The sequence below is a fragment of the Scophthalmus maximus genome, chromosome 12 (genome assembly GCF_022379125.1).
Source record: "Scophthalmus maximus strain ysfricsl-2021 chromosome 12, ASM2237912v1, whole genome shotgun sequence".
In the NCBI taxonomy this organism is placed as follows: domain Eukaryota; kingdom Metazoa; phylum Chordata; class Actinopteri; order Pleuronectiformes; family Scophthalmidae; genus Scophthalmus; species Scophthalmus maximus.
Genome location: NC_061526.1, coordinates 15,160,474 through 15,187,618, shown reverse-complemented (window position 1 = coordinate 15,187,618; position 27,145 = coordinate 15,160,474). Strand labels below are relative to the sequence as shown.

General features: G+C 44.1%; 2 protein-coding genes and 2 long non-coding RNA genes across 9 annotated transcripts in view; 2 read left to right on the top strand and 2 right to left on the bottom strand.

The window, feature by feature from the left end:
• The window catches only part of celsr1a (cadherin EGF LAG seven-pass G-type receptor 1a), a 79,654-nt gene extending 62,385 nt beyond the window's left edge, over positions 1 to 17,269 (top strand). For 2 of the 4 annotated variants that reach the window (XM_035611850.2, XM_047336324.1), the window contains 20 exons: positions 1,440 to 1,541; positions 2,689 to 2,783; positions 3,150 to 3,359; positions 3,647 to 3,830; positions 3,923 to 4,066; positions 4,165 to 4,351; positions 4,969 to 5,136; positions 5,272 to 5,398; positions 5,514 to 5,714; positions 9,080 to 9,254; positions 9,896 to 10,008; positions 10,124 to 10,203; positions 10,341 to 10,467; positions 10,630 to 10,755; positions 10,842 to 10,978; positions 13,672 to 13,772; positions 13,865 to 14,008; positions 14,591 to 14,857; positions 14,945 to 15,332; positions 15,598 to 17,269. In XM_035611850.2, the coding sequence (XP_035467743.2) occupies positions 1,440 to 1,541; positions 2,689 to 2,783; positions 3,150 to 3,359; positions 3,647 to 3,830; positions 3,923 to 4,066; positions 4,165 to 4,351; positions 4,969 to 5,136; positions 5,272 to 5,398; positions 5,514 to 5,714; positions 9,080 to 9,254; positions 9,896 to 10,008; positions 10,124 to 10,203; positions 10,341 to 10,467; positions 10,630 to 10,755; positions 10,842 to 10,978; positions 13,672 to 13,772; positions 13,865 to 14,008; positions 14,591 to 14,857; positions 14,945 to 15,332; positions 15,598 to 15,622 (3,101 nt within the window). In that variant the 3' untranslated portion in view covers positions 15,623 to 17,269. Of the gene's footprint in view, positions 1 to 1,439; positions 1,542 to 2,688; positions 2,784 to 3,149; positions 3,360 to 3,646; positions 3,831 to 3,922; positions 4,067 to 4,164; positions 4,352 to 4,968; positions 5,137 to 5,271; positions 5,399 to 5,513; positions 5,715 to 9,079; positions 9,255 to 9,895; positions 10,009 to 10,123; positions 10,204 to 10,340; positions 10,468 to 10,629; positions 10,756 to 10,841; positions 10,979 to 13,671; positions 13,773 to 13,864; positions 14,009 to 14,590; positions 14,858 to 14,944; positions 15,337 to 15,597 lie in introns of all 4 variants that reach the window. The other 2 variants (XM_047336326.1, XM_047336325.1) reach the window with 2 other exon arrangements.
• Positions 2,626 to 3,800, bottom strand: LOC118287082. The gene is made up of 2 exons (XR_004785571.2): positions 3,634 to 3,800; positions 2,626 to 2,780 (listed from the first exon to the last, which is right to left on the bottom strand). It is a non-coding gene; the product is annotated as an uncharacterized LOC118287082 (long non-coding RNA).
• LOC118287081 lies at positions 3,849 to 6,986 on the bottom strand. The gene is made up of 4 exons (XR_004785570.2): positions 6,661 to 6,986; positions 5,588 to 5,684; positions 4,160 to 4,367; positions 3,849 to 4,053 (listed from the first exon to the last, which is right to left on the bottom strand). It is a non-coding gene; the product is annotated as an uncharacterized LOC118287081 (long non-coding RNA).
• Positions 17,270 to 21,821: 4,552 nt separating the features above from the next.
• Positions 21,822 to 27,145, top strand: part of gramd4a (GRAM domain containing 4a) — a 40,627-nt gene continuing 35,303 nt past the window's right edge. Inside the window, exon 1 of one of the 3 annotated variants that reach the window (XM_047336322.1) lies at positions 21,822 to 22,289. In XM_047336322.1, the coding sequence (XP_047192278.1) occupies positions 22,261 to 22,289 (29 nt within the window). In that variant the 5' untranslated portion in view covers positions 21,822 to 22,260. The remainder of the gene's footprint in view (positions 22,290 to 27,145) is intronic. The other 2 variants (XM_035611815.2, XM_035611804.2) reach the window with 2 other exon arrangements.

Below are 27,145 nucleotides of genomic sequence, written 5' to 3'. Positions count from 1 at the left end.
AATTTACAAATTACCAATATAAATGCATTCAGTTGACCATTTCTCTCATATGTGAAAGAAACAATTGGTAATAGGGATTAGTGCAAACATCAACTCATTCAACAAATATTATATAAAAACATAACGCTGCCAGTTCTCATTAATAATATGCCATTTATGAGAGGTGAATCCATGAAGTTCAGACAAAGAAGTATTAAAGTATTTATGACGAGGACAGTTATGGAAAAAAATATTTCCGAAGTCGGGTGTATTATTCCTCTAAATGTTCCGGTTCACAGAGAGTGGCCGGATGAATTGATGAAGTGTCAGGCGGGAGACAAATAGTGTCGCTCACATCTGCTGGTGCTGCAGTTCAGCTAACTCTAAGTGTCTTTGTCGCCGACCAGCCAAGCAGAAGAGGCAAGTCTGGCTTGTGGGCAAACTTGGCAGTGGGACCGCACACACACAATACAGTAGGGATGAATGGAAGACAAAACCACAAAGTCGCGAACTGAGAATGAATGTCAACGTCGTTTGACCCAATATGAAGCCCCTTAGAGCCTCAGAACGTGTTCAGACTTTTAATGGATCTCGATGTGCTTCTTCTTTGTTGAAAACAGATGTCCCAAATTGTGCGTTTTAAATTTTTTTATATACTTCATGTGGATATGGTTTGATAAATCCAACCTCAAGGAAGAACTAAGGGAAGGGGCTAGGATTAGAAAATAAATGAAACCATTACTTTGGTTTTGTGCTGCGGGTCACTTAGATGTAACCATCCACGGCAGGCCTCATACCGATCTGTCAGCTCCGCAGCAGACACGGCCCAGACGATAGGAAGCCTCTCAACAACTCTGCAGTTAATGTAACTGCAGCCTTTAATGATGACAGATGGTCTCATGGTGCGGTAGAGGCGACGCTCACGAAAGGGAAAGGATGGTCTGAAAAATGGAAAATTATTGTTTGTTTTATTGAACACCGCCAAGCAAAACAGCATCACTGCCATGCAGACATCAAGGTTAATGAAACATTGTGGGATTACAGCCAGTCAAGAGGAGTCACAAACAAGCCCCACCTTGGAGATTAATTAACCCAGATATGCTGAAAATATTTGAGTTTGCTACTTGTGCAATAGCACATAGCTTCTCAGTCTTGATTTGCCCTAAAGGCCACCGTGCCAGTTTGTTTGGCTGTTTGAGGTGGTGTCCTAAGATGGAAACAGAGCACGTGTTTGACTTTTAATGTTAAGGTTTTATGGTAAAAGTTAAGGTGGTCCAGTTTTATGCTCCTTTACGGCCAATTTAAGTATCAGACAATTTACAAATACGTTTTCAGCTTTGAACATGTCTGATATACAACTGCGATTGAGGCTGTATGTGAAGCATGGTGTGTGTGTTTACCTATGGGTTTGAATCCATATACTTAAACCTTCTCTTTTTCCTTGTGCTTTCCTACCACAGTGGTTTACGAGGGTTGTCCCAAGGCGTTTGACGCAGGCATCTGGTGGCCCAAGACCAAATTTGGACGCCCCGCAGCCATGAACTGCCCCAAAGGATCCATCGGTGAGTGCTCTTAGATCCCTCTGATGACAAGGGCAGGGTGTGTGGAGTAATTAATTAGCTCTGTATAGTATGTAGTCGAATCAGCCTGTCTGATTCACTTCGAATGAATTGGAGATCAGACGATTTTGAGGCCACAGGTTGAAATCAAGCAGAACAACAAGTTTGAGGTAAAATTGTGTTAGAGGAATAGTGTGAGATTTTGTTTCCCTCAGAGTGAGTCAGGCAAACATTATCCCCATTGTTTAAAGTCTTAATGCTAAACTGTATTAATCGGCTGCTGACTTTCTGAAACTAAATATTGACATATAGTTCGAAATAAGCCATTTTATTTACTTAAGTATTTCCAGTTATTGTGTTAAAGCGTTTGATTCACCTGCATTGTGGGACAGTGTGTGTTTTTGAGTTATTGTGTATGAAGGTATTCAAACACACACACACACACACCGGAAAACTCTGTAGTAAGACTCTCTGATTGGTCGGTTAATCCAACAGCGCGTTTAGGTGTAATCTGCAGAGACTCATGGAAAAACACCAGGTGCATTATATACCCTTTCTTCAGCAGGTGTGTGTGTGTGTGTGTGTGTGTGTGTGTGTGTGTGTGTTGGAGAGAGAGAAACAGAGTGAGAGAATCGCGTTGAACTCAGAACTCGAGCTCACTGACCTGTTCCCAGCAAAGCGCCGTCACCTTCCTGGTTACAACCCTTAGTAACCGCCGTCACCATGGCGATCCCTTTGTAGTCTCCCCAGACTCATTGGGGAATTTCTTTGCTAACACTGCTGCAGAGACTCCAACTGGCTTCTCCTTCACCCATTTCTTCTTTTGCAATGTCAATGTCTTTTCTCAAACTGGCTCAGGCTGGAACGACTCAGTATGGTTTCAAATATTTAAAACACTTACACAAGAACTATATGCCTTTTTTCATTTATTTAACTTTAGCACAAACCTTGGCATAAAATATAATTTTTAGATTTAGATCTAAAATAATATGTTCCCCGATTGTGCCATGTCATGATTTTGTGGGTATATTGTGATCGGCTTGATAACTTGAATGCCTTAAGTATGAAATAAATGTGAGGAATCTGATTGAGCTTGAACTTGATTTTTACTTTCTTCTGTTTTTGTACATTTTTTATTTATTTTTGTCAGGCACTGCCATCCGCCACTGTAGTGATGAGAAAGGCTGGTTGACGCCTGAACTCTTCAACTGCACCACCGTCACCTTTTCCCACCTGAAGAAGCTGGTGAGTCAAAATAAAAGAAATTTCACTTAGTCACTTTAAGGTGAAAATCTTCCACTCCAGTGTTAAGAGTACTCCAGTTATCTGCATTTGCATTGTTCCTGATGTTTACTAGTAGTTATTCAAAAAAAAATATTTAAAGGAAGCTGATTTAGCGTAATTTGATAAAGAGTCTATGGGAGATTCCAGCCATTGTGTTGGAACCTGAACCTAATACTTTAGGCTTGAACTTTCTCAAAGTCTCACTAATCCCGGGATTGACCAGTTTCTGTTATGTTTCATTGCACCCACTCAGCTTTCCTTTGCCTTGACCTGCTCGTTCTCGTTCTCTTTCTCTTTTCACCCCCCCCCCCCCCTCCATTCTTCCAGAATGAGGACCTGCGGCGCAACAGTTCAAGGATGGACAGCGAGCACTCCAAGAACATCGTGCGCCTGCTCAACGGCGCCACCAGCAACACCCCGCATTACTACGGCAACGACGTGAAGATGGCCGCTCAGCTGCTGAATCACGTGCTGTCGTACGAGAGCCGGCAGGCGGGATTCGACCTCACCGCCATGAGGGATGCAGAGTTCAATGAGGTAGAAAAGACGACCGACAGGATGTATATCAACGTTGACTTAATTACTTTTTTCAAAGCGGTAAAACCGATTAAAAATGTTGAAAAGAGTTTACAACTATAAATTTATGGGACCACTGGTGGCACGCTGCCCTCCACTGGTGAATCCTCACTGGGAAAGCAACGTAGTCCATCACTCCTGATATCTAATTTCTACCTTTGCCTCATTATTTTGTCTTGTTGTCTCTTTCATTCAATCTTCAACAATAAAGCATAACATTTTTCATTCGTGTTACCTATTCTTTCCAGAATTTGGTGCGAGCGGGCAGTGCCATCCTGGATCCCGACACCAAGGAGCACTGGGAGCATATCCAGAAGACCGAGGGCGGCACCGCGCATCTGCTCCGAAACTTCGAGGACTACGCCAACACGCTGGCGCAGAACGTCAGGAAAACCTACCTGAAACCCTTCACTATCGTGACTGACAACATGAGTGAGTGGAAGAGTGGAAAACCCGCCGTGTGAAGACGGTTAGCGGCATCACATCATTTTGACGATTTTTCGCCTTTTTCGCCCGACTTGTAGTTCTGACCGTGGACTACCTGGACGTGTCGGACCCGGAGAGGGCGTCATTCCCTCGGTTCCAGGACATCCAGGAGGCTTACCCCAAAGAGCTTGGGTCCTACGTCCACTTCCCCGAGTTCAACTTCCGCCCTCTGGGCCACAGAGGTAGAATCAAGCCACGCAAGCATACAACGTGTAATAAATGCACTTGGTTGAACCCGCATTCCTACTCAGGTCTTTTTTAATCTCTCCATTTACCTCAGCTGAGCCCACTCCGGCCCCTCCAACTCAGACAGATCCCCCCCAGGAGGAGGAGGAGCACACAGTGTCTGATAGGAGACGCCGGCACCTCGAGCCAACTGCCCCTCTGCCGGTTGCCGTGGTGATAGTGTACAAATCGCTGGGAAAACTGCTCCCGGAGAGATACGACCCTGATCGCAGGAGCCTGAGGTGGACTATGGACTATCTGTACAGTGAAAAAAAACAAGTTTTAGTTAGTGAACAAGCTCAGACCTATGCACCGTTATGTGTTGACATACGTCCTTTTGTCAGACAGTAAACACATGGGAGAGCAGAGCAACTCTCACGTACTCTGCTGGGATTAAATTATGATGTGTAATCTACTCAAACAGACGTAAACACGTCCTCAAAGAATGAAGAATGACATTAAACAGAGGGGGAAAAAGAGAGCCCCACACTCTGTCTGAACTCTACACTCACTATAATTCATAATGTGCTTTTTGAAAAGACCCTACATCACATGGAAATATGTCATCTTTATTGTTAAAACATATCATAATATTTACTGTAAGTGTGTTTGAAAGAACCACGTTTATCCCTGCCTGCATAGGCCTGTAGGTCGAAGATAACATTATCAAAAATGTGTTTTAAGACAAGAATGGGAAGTTAACAAAACAATAGAAGAGAATATAGTTTGTCCAAATGTAAACAACTTCCGGGTCTGTTGTGGTTCTGTCTGATTTCAACGTGTCCTACTGGAATTTGAGCAAATGAAAACTGCTGCTCAATGTTTAAACATTTTAGTGAATCAGTTTTTTTGTGTGCAGGCTCCCCAACCGCCCCGTGATCAACACGGCCATAGTGAGCGCCATAGTCCACAGCGAGAGCCCGCCCCTCCCTCCCACCCTGGACCCCCCCATCACCCTGGAGTACACCCTGCTTGAGACGGAGGAGAGGACCAAGCCTGTCTGCGTCTTTTGGAACCACTCCATCGCGTCAGTTGGATTTAACGCACACACGTTTTCGCACGCCCAGGAGTTTTCAGTATCTCAGAGTAAAAATGTTTGCGGATTAAAAAGTGCAGTGGTGTAAATCACGACATTTCTCTTGTCTATTGTGTTGGTGTTTAGGATCGCAGGGACAGGCGGCTGGTCTTCTAAAGGCTGCGAGGTGCTGAACAGAAACAACAGCCACATCAGCTGTCAGTGTAATCACCTGACCAGCTTCGCCGTGCTGATGGATATCTCCAAGAGAGAGGTACTCCCTTAGAGTGTTTGTCTTCGCTGATTCATTTAAAACATCCATCTAAGCTCACTTGGAACTGAAAGTTGCCTTCCTGACTCAATGTCTGAATCGCTCCCCCCCCCCGCAGCACGGCGACGTTCTCCCACTGAAGATCGTCACCTACACCACGGTGTCCGTCTCCCTCGCCCTTCTCCTCCTCACCTTCATCTTGTTGTGCCTCCTGCGCCGGCTCCGCTCCAACCTCCACGCCATCCACCGGAACCTGGTGGCGGCGCTCTTTTTCTCCGAGCTCGTCTTCCTGCTCGGCATCAACCAGACAGACAACCCGGTGAGTGCTGTTTTTTTGTGTTATGCATCTGCTGCATGTGATCATTGTATCTCGTCAAACGTAACCCCACAACCCTGTCAGATGAACTCACGTTACTCCCTCGTAAGCCACATCATGTTCCAGATACGATCTTTTGAAGTGATTTTAAATTGGGTGTTATTCAACACTAATAATTACACCAGAGTGGATATTGTTACAGTGATGTTTGCAAAGAATTTAACTGTCTTCTTTGGTGGTTTTCTCAAGTTTCTGCTTGTACCACCTGTATTGGCAGAAGCTGGAAACTTTTAAGTATTATCCTTCCATCACTTTTAGCATGTCAATTTTCAAATGTTTATTAAAAACATTCGGCAACACGAACGAAATTCAATAGCGCTCAAGTGTGACAGGTGACTCAGTCGATATATATCCTAAATCATAATTTCTATTTTTTGTTAAATTAGATTCCCTTACAATCTTCCAAAGCACCCGTGACACTCTGGTTGGATGTTTTAGGGATTTTACAGCCGTTGGCGTTGTTGTTGTTCGGTGACTTTAAGCAAACTCTGCAAGTTTTGCTCTGCTTATGACACAAAGTAAACAGAAATGATGTCCAGCCTCTGTGACAAAGGCTGAATTATGCACAAATCAATGGAAGAAGGTGACATTTATAAAGAATGTCATCCTGGGCATTTAGACAGACACAGCACAGAATGCAAATGCATATGATTCGCTTTGGGTTCCTGAAAAGTGCTTTATAAATTCAATATATTATTATTATTATTATTATTATTATTATTATTATTATTATTGCAGACACACACCAGTTAGTATTTCCCCTCTGCTTTCAGCTCGTCTCGCTCCCTTGTTTACTGTATTAAACTGCCAGGCATCCCACAATAATTAGTTTGGCCTGCAGGCATCCATCTAACGGCGCATTGACAGGCCTTAATGGGCCACGGCTTACCTGTGAGTCTCGTCTTTATTTGATAGATTATTTGTTTCGATAAGCAGATAATGACTGTTATATTGAGGAATGTGCTACCGGAGCCCTCTCCAAACATAACCTGATAAAACCAGTTGACTTTACAGAGTCCAGTCTAAACGTTGTTACTCGAAGCCTCTTAAATTAAAGAGCCATAGGCTGAGATACTGTTGAGTCTGAAGTCAGTCCAATGAACTATTTGTGGGAAGTTCATAATCTAGTTTGGAGTTCGGTTGGTCACGGTAAACGCCAGAAACACACACACACACACACACACACACACACACACACACACACACACACACAAGCACACACAGTTAGACATACAGTAAAGGATCAAACAGTGTGGGAAATTCTTTGAAGTCTGCTGACATAGACATTCGGACACACACACACACACACACACACACACCCACACACCTCCGTGGGCCAGTAGCGGAGACATGCTGTGACTGGTACCTGTCTCCCTGAAACAAGCCTTGGGGGTTGTAGACCTTGACAAAGGTTTTTCCCGAGACGACTCCTTAGTTTTCCCTTGATAAATCTCTCACATGTGAAAACATAATTAATCTGTTAATTGACAGGTAATCCCTCTTATTTCCTTTTTTAATGCAATGCGGGTTTGAAAAGCTCCTTAATGGGCCCTGGGGAGACACCGGGACACAGATTTAAACAGCGAACAAAAAAAAAAACAAGCATTTTAAGTTAGTGAAATTTGTCCAAATCTGATCATGACGAGGATGTGACAGTATCTCAATGGAGCATAATTATTGTTGCCATTTACTCACAGGTGACACAGTCTCGCTTTAAAAAAGACTGCTGTGTCAGCTCTGACTCGTCTGGCTAAACCAGATGTCGGCAGTCTCGCACAGAGACGTCAGAAGATGATCAGATCCGACTGTGAGTCCCGTAACACCGTGGTGGGTAGTAGCTGCCGACCCCCCCACAGCCGTCTGCCAGATGTAAGCTTTGGCTCGGACCATCACACCGGAGAAATCTGAGATTGAAGTCGAGTCAGATCAGATTGAACAACCTTATATCGCACACAATATTTCAGTGTTGCTACTTCGATGTGTTTTGCTTAGCTCATACGTCAAGAGACATAAAATTACAAACAAGATCACATGCAACTATTCAGGATTCAGATTCTTCCCATTCAGAGTGCTCTGAAAATCAAAGGAAAGAGCGAGGATCAATAACAATAACTTGTCCATTGAAATAAACTCATGTGCCCTGGAGCAAGATCAGCATAACATCTCAACATCCCTTCCACATTTGGATGAATCTGCAGGTCCTCATATTTGAAAATATTCTTAAGAATTAATTAAGAAAACAAAGATCATGAAATGTAACTAGGGGAGGTTCTGATGAAGCAGGCGTCCTCCTCTGATACAGTAACATTCAGATTTGACTGTTCCCTCTAACAATCTGTGCCGACCCTGACGATTAGCGACCGAGTCTGACCCCCAAACCAGGATGAAAGATTAGGAGCAAACTATGTTTACAGGGTTTCGGATAAGTTGCGGGAGTCTTGTCTTTTTTCTTGTACAATTGTTCTGACTCACAGTGTTTTGACTGGGATGCGGGGGAAGTTACACACTGACTAACCACATGCTGCGTTACCTGCACCTCTGTGAATTCATAGCAGCCAAGACTTCAGGGCAGTTTTGTTATGTCTTTATTTTACTTCTCTGAATTCACGAGTGCGTTTGTGTGCAGTGTACGTGCATGTCCTCCATCCAGTCATTAAGGGTGTGTGTGTGTGTGTGTGTGTGTGTGTGTATGTGTGTCAGAGCTGTGGAATGCTGTCAGTGTGTTCCCAGGGCCATCTGTAGTTTGATTTATAACCCTGTCAAGGTAGTTTCTCTCCCTCTCTCTCTCTCTCTCTCTCTCTTTATCTATCTATCTATCTATCTATCTATCTATCTATCTATCTATCTATCTATCTCTCTCTCTCTCTCTGTCTCAATTCAATTCAAATTTAAAGCAGCTTTATTGGCATTGGAAACGGAAGTTTAAATTGCCAAAGCAAGTGTGAATACAACAACAAAAATAAAATTAACAATGTACATGCAATCTCTTTCTCTCTCTCTCTCTCTCTCTCTCTCTCTCTCTCTCTCTCACACACTCACACACACACACACACACACCCACACACACACACACATACACACACACTCACACACTTTATCTCAACTGCTGGGACATTCCCTGACATACTGCATTCCTCTATTACTGCAAAAGACTTTGGAAAGAGGGAAGAAAGGAGGTATAGGAATGTGGGAATAGGTTGAATCATTACTGCATTACATAAGTGCCCCGTCTTGCATCTTTCTTTAAATCCAAATGTGGACTCGTACTTACAGATTTCCGCCTCTCTCTCCGTCTCATCTCCCAACAGTTTGTGTGCACAGTGATCGCCATCCTCCTCCATTACTTCTACATGTGCACCTTTGCCTGGATGTTCGTCGAAGGGCTGCACATCTACCGCATGTTGACTGAGCTACGCAACATCAACCATGGCCACATGAGGTTCTACTACGCCATAGGCTGGGGCATCCCGGCTATCATCACTGGTGAGGCACACGCACCCACACACACACGCTCAGACCTCTGTAATCCTCGTGGGAAAACTATTCAACAAGAGAGACAGACATATCACAGGCGAAACACAGTATGTTTCAATAAGAGGAAAGGGACACAAATTTTTCCCTATTTCTAATATAAGAAAAAACTGTAGATTGTGTTGTCTCATATCTACAATCAGTCCTCCGTTATCCACTACACATTTTACTTGCGTAACCCTTTTGATTAATGGATTGCGATGTACTGACAGACTTTGCTCGTATTGGATACCACAGGAGTTTACTTGATTGGGATTTGAATTGAGAGAGATGCAGAGCTAAACATGCAGAGATCCACATGGGACACATGTAGAGATACATGGTGAAGATGACAGTGCGAGCATTTGAATTGGAGGAAAAATTTGGGATTATCCAGGAATTGTCACGTTTTGTAATTTAATGCAGATTAAGTTTTAAAAAAAAAAAGGTATTTGGGTGTCTGCTTGCTTTCTGGCACCTACTCGCCAAAAACTGCAAGGAAGCAATAGTACAGTGACAAGGGAAGAAGAGCCATTGTGGAACAGAGAAAAACAAGTCATAAAAGCCAAATATTAATACTCTGTGTCTGTGTCTGTGTGTGTGCGTGTTTTTAGGTCTGGCAGTAGGTCTTGACCCTCAGGGATACGGGAACCCAGATTTCTGTTGGCTTTCCGTCCATGACACACTCATCTGGAGCTTCGCAGGACCCATCTTTGTCGTCGTCCTGGTATGTTAATGAATGAAATATAAGCACATAGATGACAGACACTTCAGATATTTGCACTGTGTGTATGAAATCACCACTGAATGAAACAGACTAACTTTCCTTACCCGCCCTGTAGGTGAACATAGTGATCTTCATCCTCTCTGCAAAGGCCTCCTGTGGTCGCAGGCAGAAGGCTATGGAGAAGTCGGGAGCTATGTACGTTTCGCTGTCACATACAACACACAACATCCCGATGTCTATCTTACGTTTTGTTTGAAAAAGCAGCAGAATGTTAAGTATTCATCTGCGTTGAGTCTCAGGATCTCATCATCTGTGCATGTTTCCCCCGGCAGCCCTGCACTTCGAATGGCCTTCCTCCTCTTGCTGCTCATCAGCGCTACCTGGATGCTCGGTCTGATGGCAGTGAACAGCAACGTGATGACTTTCCACTACCTTTTCGCACTCTTCAGTTGCCTTCAGGTAACACAGTGTTTACGCAGTAACCTCTTAAGACCTCTTCATAGAGAATCTGCTCACATTTTTTGTTATTGAAACACACGCTCATAAACTCATTCTTTTAAACTTTGCCAAACATGGCATTTGGCATCTGAAACATGTTATCTCCTTTCGCTTTCATCACAGGGAGTCTTCATCTTCTTCTTCCACGTGGTCTTCAACAAAGAGGTGAGGAACAACCTCAAGAACGTCTTGACAGGAAAGAAGAGCGTACCGGACGAGTCCAGCACCACGAGGGCGTCTTTGCTCACAGTGAGTGAACAAACACGTGCAAGTTCAATTTGTTGTGATGCTGCCGGTTCAAAAAAACAAGCTCAAACTTATTCCTCCATTCTCAGCGTTCCCTCAACTGCAACAACACGTACACAGAAGACGGGCCGCTGTACCGCTCGGGCATCGGAGAGTCCACTGTCTCCCTGGACAGTACGCTCAGGTCAGCTAAGAGCCGCAGCAGCTACCTGGCTTACACACTCAGGTACAACATGCTCACTGACTGCATGGCTGCTTTTACTAGACTGCTGCACGACAAGTGTGTGTGTGTGTGTGTGTGTGTGTGTGTGTGTATATCTGCGCATGTGTGCGTTTGTCTGGACCGGTTTAATTTTTCTCTATTGTCTTCCTTTCTTGTCACCCTCCCTGCATGTTCGCTGATGCATCAGATGTCTCACACATACTACACACCTCAAGCCCCTAATTTACACACAAACACAAACACACACCTGTCCGTATTCCAAGCCTTATCTAAAGCTGGGGATGAATTAAGTTGCTGAGTTTCTCTACATGTTTTAGGGTGTTGCTTTCTTTGCTTCCATACATGAATGCTGCCACATGACACCTGCACTTTGCAGTACTTGTGCATGCATGAAAGACCAAGCTGATCTTTGCCAGCGCATGATGCACGGCCTTGTTGCAAAACGCCACACGGACTTAAACATATTAACTCAGGCAAAGGAGACACCCAAACAAAGGAGCACCATACTTACTGTAGATGCATCCACACGGTTCATCCACACTGTAATGTTGTTATGTTATGCATTGTGTTGTTGAAGTGAACGTTTCATCACATGCAGACTAAAGAATGTATGCAAGAATGGTCAAATTAGATCAAACTGTCAGAGTGCAGTGAACTATTGTGCATACATTTGCGTAATGTTAACGTTTTAATTGTTAATGTTTCAGGTAATCTTAGTCAGGTATAGTTTAAGCTACGTACACCTTAGCTCGGTGCACCTTGCTAAAATTATAAAAGTAATTTGTTTTCCTCATGCAAAGTCTTGAGTGCTTGATTGTTTTCATTATAACAACTTGTTTTTAAATTTAGGGAAAAGTAAGAAAGTGTTTAAGATGTTGAAACCAAACTGTCATGTATATTCAGTACACAGCATAGTGTCAACTGCTTCATTAGTATTTTGGCATATGAGAGTTTGGCAGCTCTGCAAAAAGAAATTGGTCTAAATTATATATTTTTTTAATATATTAATAATAATAATAATAAATTTCATTTATATTTCATATATACATTTCATTGCTAAAAACAATCTCTAAGTGCTAATCTATATAAGAGCATGGTCTGTGATTTGAGACTGTAACCAGGCATATACTGTATGTTGTTTCTCAGATGTAGTTTTTCATGTATAAAATCTATAATTAAGTACATTATTTAAGCATCTTTAGCATAAATACATCAGTATTTCTTTCTTACTGTAACTATTAACTCCTAACAATTCCAACAAACAAAAAGTGTGTGTTGCATTAGTCCCAGTTAGGTCAGTCTGACCAAAGATAATGCAGTTTTACCCAGAGCTATAAATGTACCTGATGAAGCATTGTGTCTACTGTCCCAAGCCAGCGCTTTACTACTAGCAATATATTATTATTAGATCTACTCAATATCTGCAAAATCTATTTTGTATAGTTTCAAATGTTTCAAATTGTAAACTCATACCATCAGTGCAATACATCAAAAATGTAATATGTCATGCAGCTATAGACTGGTGTTACATTTATTATAAAATATGTTGTAGCAAAAAGTAAAAGGACGACCCTTTTACTTTTTTAATTGAAACATAGGTTATATTTGCCAAAAATCAAATAGATTTTTTATTAGCATCCATAAATATTCATCCCTCTCTTACTCTCTCAATTAGCATCGAGCACTAGAGCAACAGGACGGATAAAGCAGACATTTTGAGATGTGTCGCTCCCAGGATACGGGCGCTTTTCATCTCAGGCTAATCTCACCGATGCTGTCAGAGTATCACAGTCATGTTTTCATCGCAGCGGAGTGGTGTTACATGTACCTGGTGTTTCAAGGAGTTTTTTACAGAATCAGGTTTAGGTCTGACTGTGCGCCTCAACTCGTAAAGCTGTCATCTGGGTAACGCGAACTGACACTGGGGTCAATGAGAGCGAAACCGCCCGGGGGGCGAGCAATGTGGCGTGCTGCCTTCGTGAGACACACGTGGTTAGAGCGAGGGAAAATGTGAGAAGAGATACTGTAGAAGAGAGGAGCAGGAGACTGGGGAAAGGAAGGGAGATGGGACTGTACCTGTTGGAAGTGGGAGAGTCTAATTCAGCATTTAGATATCTTCCCAGAAGCTTCTCTCAGAACAGCCATCAGACAAGTCAGAGTCTCCGGTAGCATTTTTTCCCCTCCAGCCAACATCTCAATCCAGCCTGGGATAAACAGCTGCAGGAGGAGAGAAGGGGGGCTGAGGAACCTTTCTGACCTGTTTGAAATAAATGAAACATCAAATTAGGGAAGCTTAATATATTAAATATAAATAGATTAAAACAGATGATGATGCAGGTCAAATGATTTGAATCCATGTATCCATCAATGTTAGATGTTTTTGTTTTTTCCTGTCTATGATCAAGCAGGCAGTTTGATGACGTTCACCTGATGCAAGTAAACCAAATTTTTATTATTTGTTCCCGTCTTTACTGACGCCATCAAAAGAGACAAATGTTTTGTAATAAGAGATGTGTGATTATTCAAAAGTTGTCTCATAACTCAAGTCGGGGCTTGAATTAATAGTCTGCCACGCCGCACTTCCAGGTCTTTATCCCGCTAATCTCAATCTCTACTTTTTCCACTCCCGTATCTTTCCCACCTCCCTGTCCTTCCTTTCCCTTCCTGCCTGCTGTGTCTGTCTTTATCCACGAAAGGGAGGAGACAGGCCAGAAGCCCAGTGTCTCCTCGGGAACAGCTAAAGGACGCACAGACCTGGATGGACCTCTGTTCCACAGAAACGGCACCAAGGGAGACGGTGAGTTTTACCTTGGATTTTCCCACACGTTTGTACTGGGATAATAAGTCTCTGAGTCTCAACTAACTTCCCGTCCTCGCTCCCCCCCCCAGACTCTGACTCAGACAGTGAGCTGTCAGCGGACGAACACAGCTCCTCCTACGCCTCCTCCCACTCCTCCGACAGCGAGGACGATGACATCGACGTCAAGCCCAAATGGAACAACGAGAGGCAGCCCGTTCACAGCACACCTAAAGGTAGATGTGGGGTCCGACCAAGCCTAGAAGCCTTAAAGTACAGCACCAATATGAGTCAGCTGTACTTTAATGTCTCCATTAACTTCTTTATAATTCTACTCCACACGAAGAAAAATTGCATATGTTTGCACCACTACTTTAATATTTGTCTGCAACACACACTGTGAATATAATGAACTTTAAAAGAATGTTGTCTTTTCATAGAGTTAAAGACCTCTTTAACTCTATGGGGTCTAGGGGTCTTTTTTTTGCATTATTAGTACTTTCAATTAAAATACTTTCAATACACTTTTCTGATAGAACATTTGTTCTTTCACTTACTGTACATCTGTCTTGTACATGTAATGGGCCATTTTTAGCAGTGTTGTATTCTTACTTTGATTGAAGTTAAGTGTCTGAATACTTCATACAGCACAAGTGATGAGCTGTCACACACAATTCTAAAATAAAGACATTTTGAAATCTGCAACAAAAAAAACTACGAAAAAACTGGACTACAAGTATGGCTATAGAACATCTATATAACACTACTTCTCCTACAGAGCTGCTTAAACCATGTCTTGTTTCCCCCCTTCCTATCAGTGGATTCAGTGTCCAATCACATGAAGCCTTACTGGCCGGCAGACGCCACCACAGCCAGTGACAGCGAGGACCCCGGAGGGGCCCAGAGACTGAGGGTGGAGACCAAGGTCAACGTGGAGCTGCACGCAGAGAACAAGCTGAACCACACTGGAGAGAGGGAGTCGGACCAGGAGAGGGACCAGCAGACACTCAGCAATGCGAAAGACGCAGCGGCCCCTGGCCAACCCAACTGCAACAGCAACCATCACCCAGAGCAGAGAAAAAAAGGTACGAGAAAAGAACGTGAATGGTAATAAATCAAATCAATTAAATAATATGATTTGATTCACACTGGAACTCTTGTCCGACTTTAAGGCATCTTAAAGAACAAGATCACCTACCCTCCTCCGCTGACCGACAAGAACATGAAGAACCGCCTGAGGGAGAAGCTGAGCGACTACAACCCGCCCACCATCACCTCCCCTCCCCCCTACAACAACAACACCACCGCCTCGTCCCCGCTGCCTCCCTCCGTCAACATCATGACCCCGTCGTCCCGGCCGCCCTCGCTGGCCTCCAACGAGGGCGGTCGCCCCAGCGGCAACCACGACAACAGCTCCCTCATCAAGCCGCCCATCGCGGCGCGGCCGCAGATCCCCGGCGGCCCGCCGCCGGCGGCTGGCGGCTACCGGGAGACCAACGGTGGGGTGGCCATGCACTTGAAGTCAGGGACGGTCAACGGTGGCCACGAGTCTGACTCAGAGTAAGTAAGTCTTTCAGAGACTGCTGGTATGTAACCATGACGATGAGTTGACACCATTCTTTAGCCTAATAAAAACATCCACATTTTTTTCAGGCGAAAAATTACCTGGGAAATTGGTGAAATGTCAGCAGCCTCTTAAGAAATCGTATATAAGAAGTTTATAAGTGTTTTACCCTACTTCCTACTTCCTACATCCCTGTGTTCATGTTTACACTGCACGGTTTAATCTTTATCCCCCCCCCCCACCCTTTTCTTCTGTCAACAGTGGCAGTAACGAGACTTCGATCTGAAAACCCAGACCAGCCTGCCCTTGTGAAAGAAGGAGCGAGCGGGGGGGAAACCTGCTGGTTGGAGGAGAAAGCCAAGAGAGGGGAATCAGATGGGAGAAGAAAGTAGATTGAGGAGTTACTGAGGACAGGGTGAAATGAGGAAAAAAAAAAAGGTTGTTCCTCAGGCCTTATCTGTCCATCTGTCCCTCCTCCCGTGTGTCGTCCCCCCCCCCCCTCTCCGGAGAGCAGTATTAATCGCAGACTTAAAGACTTGCCTGGGACAAGAGAAGAAGCAGAGATATTGAAAAGATATGAAAAATAATAAAGGGAATACTTTGTCGGGACCGTACCATAAGAGAGAATGAAATGGAACCACGTGTGCCAAAACCACTAAAGTAAATGGGGACGGAGAGTCGCAAGATGGAATAATTCCCCCCCAGAATGCATTGCAAGCCCTCCAAAAGGATCATTGTTGTGAGGGGGGTCTGCGAAGGGGCAAAAGCCGGACAATACTTTGGGAACTTTTCTTCTTTCTCGTGGAGAATGTCAGACGTGTAATCACTGTGCGTAAACCACACGAGCCGGTACAGTCTCTTTTGTAGTCCGAGCGGATTTCACGGTCGACCACAGCGCTCCCCTCAGAGAGTTCTTCTCACGGACACTTCCAAGCCGGCGATGCCGAATGAAGCCATCACACACCAAGTGCTATTTTCTTCTTCTTCCTCCTCTTCTTCTTCTGAACTCAAAGAAAGGCGTCCCCAGCCTCTTGATCCAGTGCGTTTAGAGTGTAATTAATGTGTAGATATGGTTAAAGGTGAAGAAGAAATGATCTATTTTGTATTTCCGCTGTAGCGAGGACAAGTTTCTACACTTAAAAAAATGCGTTGCATCGGGGAATGTTTTCCTATTGTGAAAATCACTTGATATGCTGGTTTAATCGACCGAGAACAATTACCTGCGTGCCTTCAGGCCTCAATCCAGGACACACACACACACTCACCCACACATTTACTGTATTTGCCCGGACATGGATTTCAGGTGATGTAACACACATATACACATACATGTGTGTGGAGGGAGTTTTTCAGTTGGAGCACTATGAACCTGAAGCCTTTTCTTCCAGGGTCCGTCCTGCCGGTTTGTTCAACGCAACACACACATGTTCCTGCTTACCAAAGTCATGAAATACAGTAAATGTGCAGTGGGGTCGGTTCACTTTGAGCTCAGTTTCATTCCTAAATGGTAAAAAATGTAAAGCACATAATTAGAAGATGGATTTAATTTTTTTAGCATTTTTTTAAAATACAGAATTGATGTAAATTTACCCCTTTATACGAAAACAAATCTTTTTTCTTTACTGGATTTCTGAATCTGAATTCAAAGTGAAAACAACACCACCTCTGATACTTTTTTGCAGCTTTTATAAGACGACTCAAAAGTCCGGTTTACCACTGAACGCCTTAGTACTTTACAAACTGTACACCCTCAGTGTTTTGCCCTCGCGCTGTCCATGCTGCCGATGAACTTGTCCTTGTTGTTCTATTGATCCGAGACACTGGAAATGTTTTGTAACATAATGTATATTTATTTTTTATGGTTTTAAGACACTGGAAAGAAAAAAGATGATTGTGACTGTAAAATTAAAGACGCCATGATGACTTTTTAAAACCCGCGTGTCCTGGTCTTTTTGTGTGTCCTCAGATGGAAGGGACGAGTCGCAAGATGAAACTTAAGATACGGTTACGTCAAAACTTTCAGGTCACAGAAATTGTTATGCAATTACTTCAGAGTTGGGTTATCATGTGTGTCAAACAGGGGTTCATCCTGATGGACTGTGTTTGCCATGGAGACGTGTCCATACAAGGTAATGCGTAGGGAGAGAGCGGTCTTCCTGACTCCGTCCATCGTGTGCCACGTGATCAGTGCCTGGCAGAGAATCAGACAACTGAATGGACCTACAGTGTATAAGTCTGCATGTTGTTGTGTATCAAAGGTTTGCGGGAGGTTGTAGGTGCAGGAGTGTCTGACTCCGAGAACAATAGTCACTGCTGGTCCTGATGGTTTGCCTAACTTTGATCTGAGTGCGCGCGCACACACACACACACACACACACACACACACAGTTCTGCAGGAAACCTTGGATACATAAATACCTTGTCAACATTTATCAGCTTAGGTTAGGACTGAACTATTTTCTGGCAGAATTGACTCAACGACTTATAGAATATCGCTCATAAATAATGCGGTTTTTGATCCAACATTATGGTGCCCACCAGCCCCTCAGCAAGAAATACCTTTGTATGAGATGACTTCTTTTATATTTGCATAACTTCTGTGTACAGAACTGCTCCTCTCTCCTCATGTGAAATGTAGAAGATTTGACAGTTCAATATTATGATGACGACAAAATGAAAATGTAGTTTAAATTTGTTTAAACGTGAAAGAAGATACTCATTTGTCATATAGTTTCCTGCTCAACAGTCTATTCATCCTACTTCCACGTCTCTGAAGTCACAGCTGAGTCTTACACTAAACTCCCCCCTCCCACACACACACACACACACACACACACATTATTTACATTTTTTTCTGCGGCTCATCTCACTTTAAGACGGAGCCCTTTGGCCTGGCATTCCGAGGTAAGCCAACTACGCGCAGCACCCCTCGCTTTAATGTTTGTCCGTAGGAATTTTGTCTTGAGCCACATGGGACAGATTAGGGGAGATGCACTTAGGTGAAGGAGGATGAAAGAGCTGGGGAGAGTTTAAAGAAAGGCCACAAATTTTTGCTCAAACTGGGAGGGGAGATGCAAGTGAATTATAACACTCCAAGGCATGGAATCCCCCCACCCCTTTTTTTTTTTTGAATCAATATTTCTTAGTATGGGTAAGTTAGGTGCTCTCAGGTCATTGATGTTATGTGTTTTTTTTAAAGGTTTGATGCCATGTCAGGGCCTGGAAACGACACATCATGTGCCCAGTCCGTCACGAGCTGCTGTCACTGGGTATTGCCAAGAAAGTTATTGTAAGCGGGGCGGAGCGAAAGGTTAGACGAGAGGGTCAGGTTTCAGCAGCCCATTGGGCAGGTATAGTTGTTATGGCGACTGAAGCTATTCATCCCCTCCTTCAGGTGACTGACACAAGGTGCACATATGGAGTAAGGAGCTTCATATAAGTGAAAAATGATGGCAGGATTTGTTGCCACAGTGATGAAACGTGTTTGCGTCGCGCCTACGGGAGCTGCACTCCGTCTGCTATACTCCTGTCTTCTCTATTATCTTACATTATCCTACACTACACTGACTTCCATGATACCAGTAATAACTCTCTCTGTCAGGTGGTCCGCATGGCTCTGTGGAATGAAACCTGAGGAGTTGGGCAGGCAGCAGGAGCCGGCCCGGGAGCTCCGATCAGATCTGATCAGACTGACCCCGCGTCCTCCTCTTTATCTCTGCTCCATCACAGCAGGGCCCACTGAATAATTTAGGGCCACATGAGGGCCACAGTTGGCAGACTGCGCTGAGCAGGACCAGGCCGGAGGGAGGAGGGAGGAGGGAGGACGACTGTTACAAGTGCGCCATCTACTGCTGAGGAATGGGAAGTTGAAGTGTGCAAGAGTGTTCCCTGTGTATTCCAGTGTGTGTGCTGAGTGTTGCTGGGAGGAATAGGTACATTTCAAAAAGAAGAAACACAAAACGATTTCTCTTACATAACTGCTCATTGCTGCATTCTGGGTTTTTCTGTTGCTACAGCCTATAACAGGAATCACATTTTATAAGCTTGAACTAGATCACTATGCTCTGCTTCCTATGTGGCTGCTCCCTCTGGCCACACTTGGATCAGTGATGCAAGAGGCAGGCATTTTAGATTGCAAGGTGCCAAAGGCATCAAAAAAAAAAGGTTATCTCCTCAAACCCGTTGTGGGTGACCGTTTATCACAGACCTACACCATAAAAAAAAGTATGTACTGCAGGTGGCTCTCCATTTCCTTTAACGTCAAGCATAGGTTTTGGATAGGGTCAAGCTTCCAAATCAGGCGTAGCGAGTGGAAGGTCCTCAGAAAAATAAAGGAATTAGTCCAATTCAGACACCAGCTAAAATGAATGTCACATATGTCTTAAATATTCCATATATCCATCTGAAATGATGTGTTAAATGACATCAGCCATTTAAACCAAATGTGTTCGGCATCAAGCAGCCTCATCGTCCCCTTCCTCGCGATTGCTCCAGAATTGACTGGATGATTCTGCCTGTTGCATAAGACGTGTGGTTGTGCAACCCTGTTGGAAAAGAAAAAGAAATACTGGTTTGGGATTAGGGGGGTTTATCGCAGGGTTACTAAATTAGCGCAGCGGGAGGATAGTGCTTCAAAGACACGATGGCGCGGCTTCTCTACCCGCCAGTCGACGCACAACACTGCTGTGGGACATTTTCTAGAACCTTTGGACTCTAAATGTTGAAGGATATATGCAGAAAGTACACACGGACCGGGTAGGCATGACATTTGCCTACACAAATATGAAGCTAATCTGAACCACCGCCGGCTCCTAAAGCCACACAATGACGGTATAAGACACAGCTAGGTGTTTTTAAATGCAGAAAGCAAGTGGAAAAAGAAAAAGCTGGCAGCGCTTCCAAAGTCTGATCCGCTCACATGCAAACATAATTGAGTTCTCATGTACGCAACAGGACAACCAGGCCGAAAGGCCCAAGCGAGGACACTGATCCTCATCGGTAGTCTGACAGCAGGACATAGAACATACATGCGTCCCCGCAATCTCTGGTCCCATCTCAGGCGTCAGGAGCTCCGTCGACTCCTGTTTCTCTCTCAGTCACTTTATATCGCTTTCGCTCTCTTGTCCTTCAAACCCCTCTTCTTCTGCTCCTTTTTTTTGGTCTGTTTGACTCACTCACAGTGTCGGTGCAGTGGCATGAGGAACGTCAGAGGAGTCTGTTGACCGCAGACCACTCACTCCATCGCCATCGCTGGAGTAAGGGGGAGATAACCGGGACCCCGGCGAATAAGGACTTGGATTCTGCTGTTCTGACCGACGAGGCAACCATGCAGAGGCCAGTACTTCAAAAGCTTGCGTGTGTTGAGTTAAATTTATGAATATATACATCCAAAAATCACTTCAATATTCGAAAGATAAAACCATTTTGGCGCTGGTACCAATGTTTTATTCTTTACATCAACTATTTACCCAATAGGTGTCAGTATTTTACCTCCAGAATTCCATTTCTTGGAAGTGTGAAGAACACTTTAGTACAGGATTTAGATCATGGCAAAATAAAACCATAATCCTCAATTTCACCAGACCAAAAAAATATCCGTATACTTTCCTGAACTTAACTATGTAATTTGTAACATGGGAAAAACCTTATTTGTGTTTATTTTAAAGGAGGTTCCATGTAAAAAATAATCATTTGAATTGAAAACAGCAAAATTATTCAGAAGTAATACAGACGCAACCTTTAAAACTAAGGAGGAGGAGCAACAGGGCATTTTCAAATATGCATTCAAACATTATCCAGAGGCGGGGGTGCACCCTGGACAGGTCGCCAGCCTATCGCAGGGCCACATACAGAGACGGACAACCATTCACTCTCACATTCACACCTACGGTCAATGTAGAGTCTTCAATTTACCTAACCCCATTCTGCATGTCTTTGGACTGTGGGAGGAATATATATAGATATATATATCTATATATATTTAGATATATATAGATATATATATCTATATATATTCCTGATATATTCCTGATATATTCCTATATATCAAAGGTTTGCAGTACTAAATTCTGGGCCCTATACATGAGCAGTCTCTGTGGAATTACTCTTGAAGTACATAGTTCAGTCTCTCAACCAATTTATTCAGCCAATTATTTAAATTTATGTTATGACACTTAATACTTCGAAACCACTAATTTCAAACAAAAAAAATCACCTTTTAATTCCAGGCTTTCCAGGGGCCATTTTTTGGGTGGTTGGTATGAAGTGTTTTTTATTTTTTATCTTTATTTTTTTTTGTTATTACATTTTAATGAGGCCATTGTTTTGGCCACTTGTTACATAACACAGCGGCAGCAGCCACAGGGCGGTGGGTGGTAAGGAGAGGAGGGGGCGTCCGTGTGTGTGTGTGCCTGTGTGTGTGTGTGTGTGTCCTGTCGGAGGCGTCATCCGCCACCAACGGCCCCTTTAAGAGAGCGGACCCCCGCCCCCCCGGAACCTCCCCGAACACTGACGAAACGTCCTCGGCCCCGCTCCTCGGCCCGACTCGAGTCCTGCGAAATCAACAAGAGGCGACGGCGACGCTGGAATCCGCGAGCTCGGGGTTTAACGGTACTGCCCAGGAGCAGGAGGAGGAGCAGCAGCAGGAGGAGGAGGAGGAGGAGGAGGGACGCAACTGGTATTTTTTTTTTTGTTCTTCTTTCCTTCCCCCTTCCCACGTCGGTGTGACCGCCGGTCTGACCGCTCAGCACTCAGCAGCAGACGACGTGTGGTCGCCGGCCAGAGAGACGAGCGCGCACCGCGGGGATGGAGGCACCGAGCGAGCGGCTCTCGTCGTGAGACCGGCGCCACATTTGTCCGCGGAACGCGTCCCGAGCAGCAGGTGCACTGAAAGGATAACGCGGACCAAAGGCAATCTCAGTGTTCATGAAACTTTGCTACGATTTACGTGCTGGGTAAGACTACTTTATGTATTCCTCCATTTGCACCTCCCTCTCCTCCTCGGTGTCTTATATTAAGAGAGAAGAAGAAGAAGAAGAAGAAGAAGAAGAAGGTTAGGTGTCATCCGTCTATCGCGCGGTGCATTCGGGGTCATTCCAAAAGTGTGGATTATTTCATTTTCCACGTCGTGTCCTGCTCACGTTACAGATGAACATGTCCGACCATGTTCTTGAAACTGTTCAGTCGAGGCCCTAATTTCAGACTGCTGCCGAGCCGCTGCCTCCGCGATTGAGGTCTAACGGACTCGTCTGGGTGAACACAAGAGTGAGTGTCGTTCGGCCTAGCTAATCTCCAACTGTACCAGTGTGGGACGGAGCCGCGGACGTTCACGCCTGAACTGTGTCCGCCGTCGATGAATTCATGTTTGTAATTAGCTGTTTTCATTTGCAGTATGATTTTGTGTATTGTTAATCAACGGCAGAGCCTTAATAACTCAACCCCAGAATAGTGATGCACCTCGTTCAAGCGCTGGCGCGGTGTGTTCACGGACAGATAGAAGCCCCGACACCTGCGGTTTGAGAGTCCCCCTGTTCTGACAGGTGCTGTCAAACACCACTGAATTCCCCCCATTCATATTCATATTCATGGTGGAAGTGTGTGTGTGTGTGTGGGGGGGGGGGGGGGGGGGGGAGGGGGTGCACTGTAGCTGCTTTACAATCACAATTACACCTTTGACCCCCCCCACACACACACCCCCCTACCAGTACCATTGTCCAAATTGAGAGGCAGTTGTTGAGAAAGAATTGATTATTGATATGCTTTGTTTATATAACTGTATGGTGGAATGATAGCAGCGGGGAGTGCAAGGACAGCGTTGGAGGATTATAACAACAACAAAGTCTTTTCATAATCTCTCCAATGAAATTTGTATTCTTTTTCTCCAAACTCTGACTCCGGTTGTTGTTACTGTCCCCGCAAGGTGATATTAAGATTTGTGTCATTCAAAAACACAATGCACATGACTTGCTATGTCCAAAACACAATCCAAGGGGTAGTATTCAAAAGCTGCATTGACAGAGAAAAAACAAATAAAACCCTAAACTGGCCTGCCATATGTGACTTTTATTTTTGGTCCGCCAACAACAAGCCGCCCCAGAGGGGTTGCATTAGTGGGCCAGATAAAAGCCGGCGCATCCTTTCCTTCCTGTCCTTTTCTTTTATCGCTCCATTCTCCAAAATTTGTTGAGCGACTCCACTTGCACACGTTTCCTTGCCTTGCCCGTTTGGCCTTTAGACTACAAACAGAGCAGAAGTGGGTCTAATAGGTCTAATTAAAGTCCCATCAGATCGGCCCTCTCCTCCCTTCCTCCCTGCTCCGGCCCCGGGGCCGACATCAAACAAAAAGAAGCTGGCTCGACGAAAACATATTTACTATAACTTATGTGCATCAAGTGAGTAGGAATGTGGAGCCTCAGAAGTGACAGAGTATTTGGGCAGTTTGGCTGGAGAGGTGATACAATGTTGAACCATGGGGGCTGATTCAGTCATATTAATCTTTTTGTCCTTCCAAAATGACACCAGGCAGAGTGTACCACTAGACCCCCTGTCGTCCGTCACCTCAGTCTGAGTGCATGTCTGATTGATCTGACGAGCTCAGAGTCTGTTGACAGATGTCTTAAGGTCGTCACGTTGACCTCTCTTTCTCTCTCTGTTTCTGTCAGCGTCTGATGAAACTTATTGGAGTTTAGTTTTGCTACACTGAGCCTCGTTTAAACGCCGTGGACGACTTTGATGACGATTATGATGATGATGATACATGGTTTTATGTAGCACATTTGCGTGAGAGGCACCTGTGGAAGGAAACAAGGTTTGCAGCCGTTACCCGGACGGAAACACAACACAGTGGCATTTCCCCCGAACAAGTTAGTTATTGTCAAACTTTCTGTTCTTGTGAAATGCGAGCCTACTGCCTAATGTCCCAGAAAATGCACTTGCATAGAAAGTGGCCCACTTGTGTGAGTGCAGTAGCCTCTATTGTGCTCAACAGTATGTGCCTGTTTGAGTGCATCCTTCGCGCCCCTCCTGGTCTATCATGCATGGCTGATGGGCAACAGTGAATAGGATGTCGAGATACAAAGAGCCACTCCCACCTCATGTGGTACACGCCGTGCCAGCATCCTCTTAAACACGAGGATGTCCAGGGGTGACGGATGAGAGAACGAATTGATACTGTGATGATGATAATGACTTACCGAAAAGAAGTTGATGATTTTGTTATGGTAAGTCACTAACAAGGATGTATGTCTGAAAGTATGGCATTAGGTTTGCCCGTGATCTGTGTAGTGTGATAATATTATCTTGCATTGTATGTGGAGTAATTGTAAACAACAGGGAGAGTCTTAAATTAATGTTTCTTTAAGATTATATAATCCTTAATATTACAGTTGTTTTGGTAAAATGCACAATCACATTTGATGAATGTTTGCGGTTGCATTTCTTACATTCTTGCGTGTACATTGCGTTTACTTCGGTTTAACAATATAATCTCCCCCGTGTTTTTGCTAGCTTAACTATTTAGTGTATGTTTACACACATCTCTTCAGTTTAACTGTGAGGCTGATACCAGTGAGATACAATCATGCTTGATCACATCAGAGCATTGTTTTCCGGCGTGGAGGTAGTTTAAACTGAGCAGCGCACGCTGCCACTAACAGCGTGCGCTGTTGAGATACAGGGATATAGGGTAAAAGGCATCAGACTCCTTCTAACGCCCCGAGATCGACCGAAGGACTGTGATTGGCTGCTTCTGTGAGTGTGACCTGTTTGACCAAGAGTAACCTCCAGATACTACAGGTCATTAGCAGAAGATTACGCAGACAGACATAAGCACACTCACACTCACAAGCGGACACGCACATACACCCACACACACACACCGATCACAAACCCCCCCCCCCCCCCCACACACACACTCACCCGGTTATGTACAAACACTATCCCGAGTGTGTGTGGCTAGTTTACATTGGCATTTTGTGTAGTATGCACGTGTGTGTATTTGTGTGTGTGCATATTTCTTTGCCTCTCTCTCTTGTTATATGTTAGGAGAGCACCCGCCTGGTGTGAGCAGGAACTCATGATTAGGTAAAGGAGGATGGAGGTGTCTCTGTGCTCATACACAGCCGAGCAAATGACTCATGAGGGCCGTTTGTGTGTGTGTTCCCACAGCAACATACTCAGTGATCAGACCTTGAGCTAAAGCCCCTTTCTTCCTCCTCATCTTCTTCCTCCTCCTCCTGTTCTCTTTTTTGTTCATCTTTTCAAGAAACTTTGGCTGAAACTGCCTCTGAACTGGAGAAAGAAATCCTGTACTAATACTAGCACTTGCTTACAGACTTTCAATGGAACTCTGAATGAATATTTCCATTTCTAAAGTTGATTTTGAATGAGTATGCATATGTGCATCTGATGCTTTCATTTGTCGTTGTTGTTATGGCTAGGTTTGACAGCGGGGTTACCATAAGTTGTTTGGGTTGACAATTGGCTGTTGACCGCAGCAGGCTGTGATTCTATTCTATTACGATAACAGATTTCACTGTTGCATGATGGGAACGAGGGGAGGTAAGTGTTTATTAACCTGCCATTCACCATGTTTCCACTCAACCCCCCTCAGGGAGGAAAGATCAACCCACTAGGCACCTCTGTAATTTACACTTATCTGTGTCCATGTTGGTGGGTTGTGTTCAAATGGAAATACAATATATGTTTCTTAAACCTTTTGCTGCCTTCACGCCGTGTTTGTCTACAACAACTCAGTCCCTTTTATTAAGGATGTGTGGAGAGATGGAAGGAAAGAGGAATCGAGGAAACCAGTATTAGAAATATTTTTTAAATGTTTTTTTTTGTCCGCATTTATTGATGGATGTTTTTAGGGAGAAGACAATTATGTAAACACAATAAAAATGCAAAAGCAAATTATAATGGACATGTTTTGGTGTTATACTTTTTGTGGCTGTTGTTTTTTCTAAAACAAAATGATTGGAAAACTCCAGCAAACAACTTGGTGGACCTAACCAAACAGTTTTTTCTTGCATGGGCTGTGGTCAGTTCTTTGTAAAAAAACATTCCTAAATCTTAATTTTTTACCTCCATTAAGACATCCCAAAACCAGTGGTGATGTTTTTATTGGAACACCCCGTCCCAGACCCAAACACACCCAGTCGACTATTGTACGCCAAAAAAACAGAAGAAAAAAACAAAAGTAAAAGATCAAAACTTCACATCTGAAAAGCTGCTGGAGCCGTAAAAATCCAGATCATAATCACTCACAGGACGTTAGGAGACAGAATAAGGACCTTGGAATTTCCTTTGGGATGTCTGATGAGATGAATTTTCTTTGGTCCTGTTGGAATTGCTTGAATAATGGAAGTGAGTGGGACAGTGACTTTATTTTCATGAATTGATTCAGCCTAAACATTTTAATGAATGTGAAGTTATTGAGAAAACAATGCCTAGTGTGGGTGTGTGTATTTAGACAGCCGAGTTACCACACAACAGTTTCTTGAGTTCTTCGAAATTGAGTGAATCAGCAGTCAGACAACAAGCCTGTCAACCAGTCTTCTTATCAGTAAGTTACTCACAAGAAAACAGTCTGTCATCTCATCAGTCAGATAACTTTCTCGGCCGCGTGGCGGCTTGTTGTCCAGTCAGGCAGATTAAGCAATCTCTTGAGGATTACAACCCGAAGAAACTACACTTAATCCCTGCCCAAATGACAAATGGCAGCAGTCAAAAAACAACGCAGTCATGTTTACCAGACCTTTCCCGCGGTCAGCTGCTTGAAAGCATGATGGATTGTTGTGAAAAAATTTTT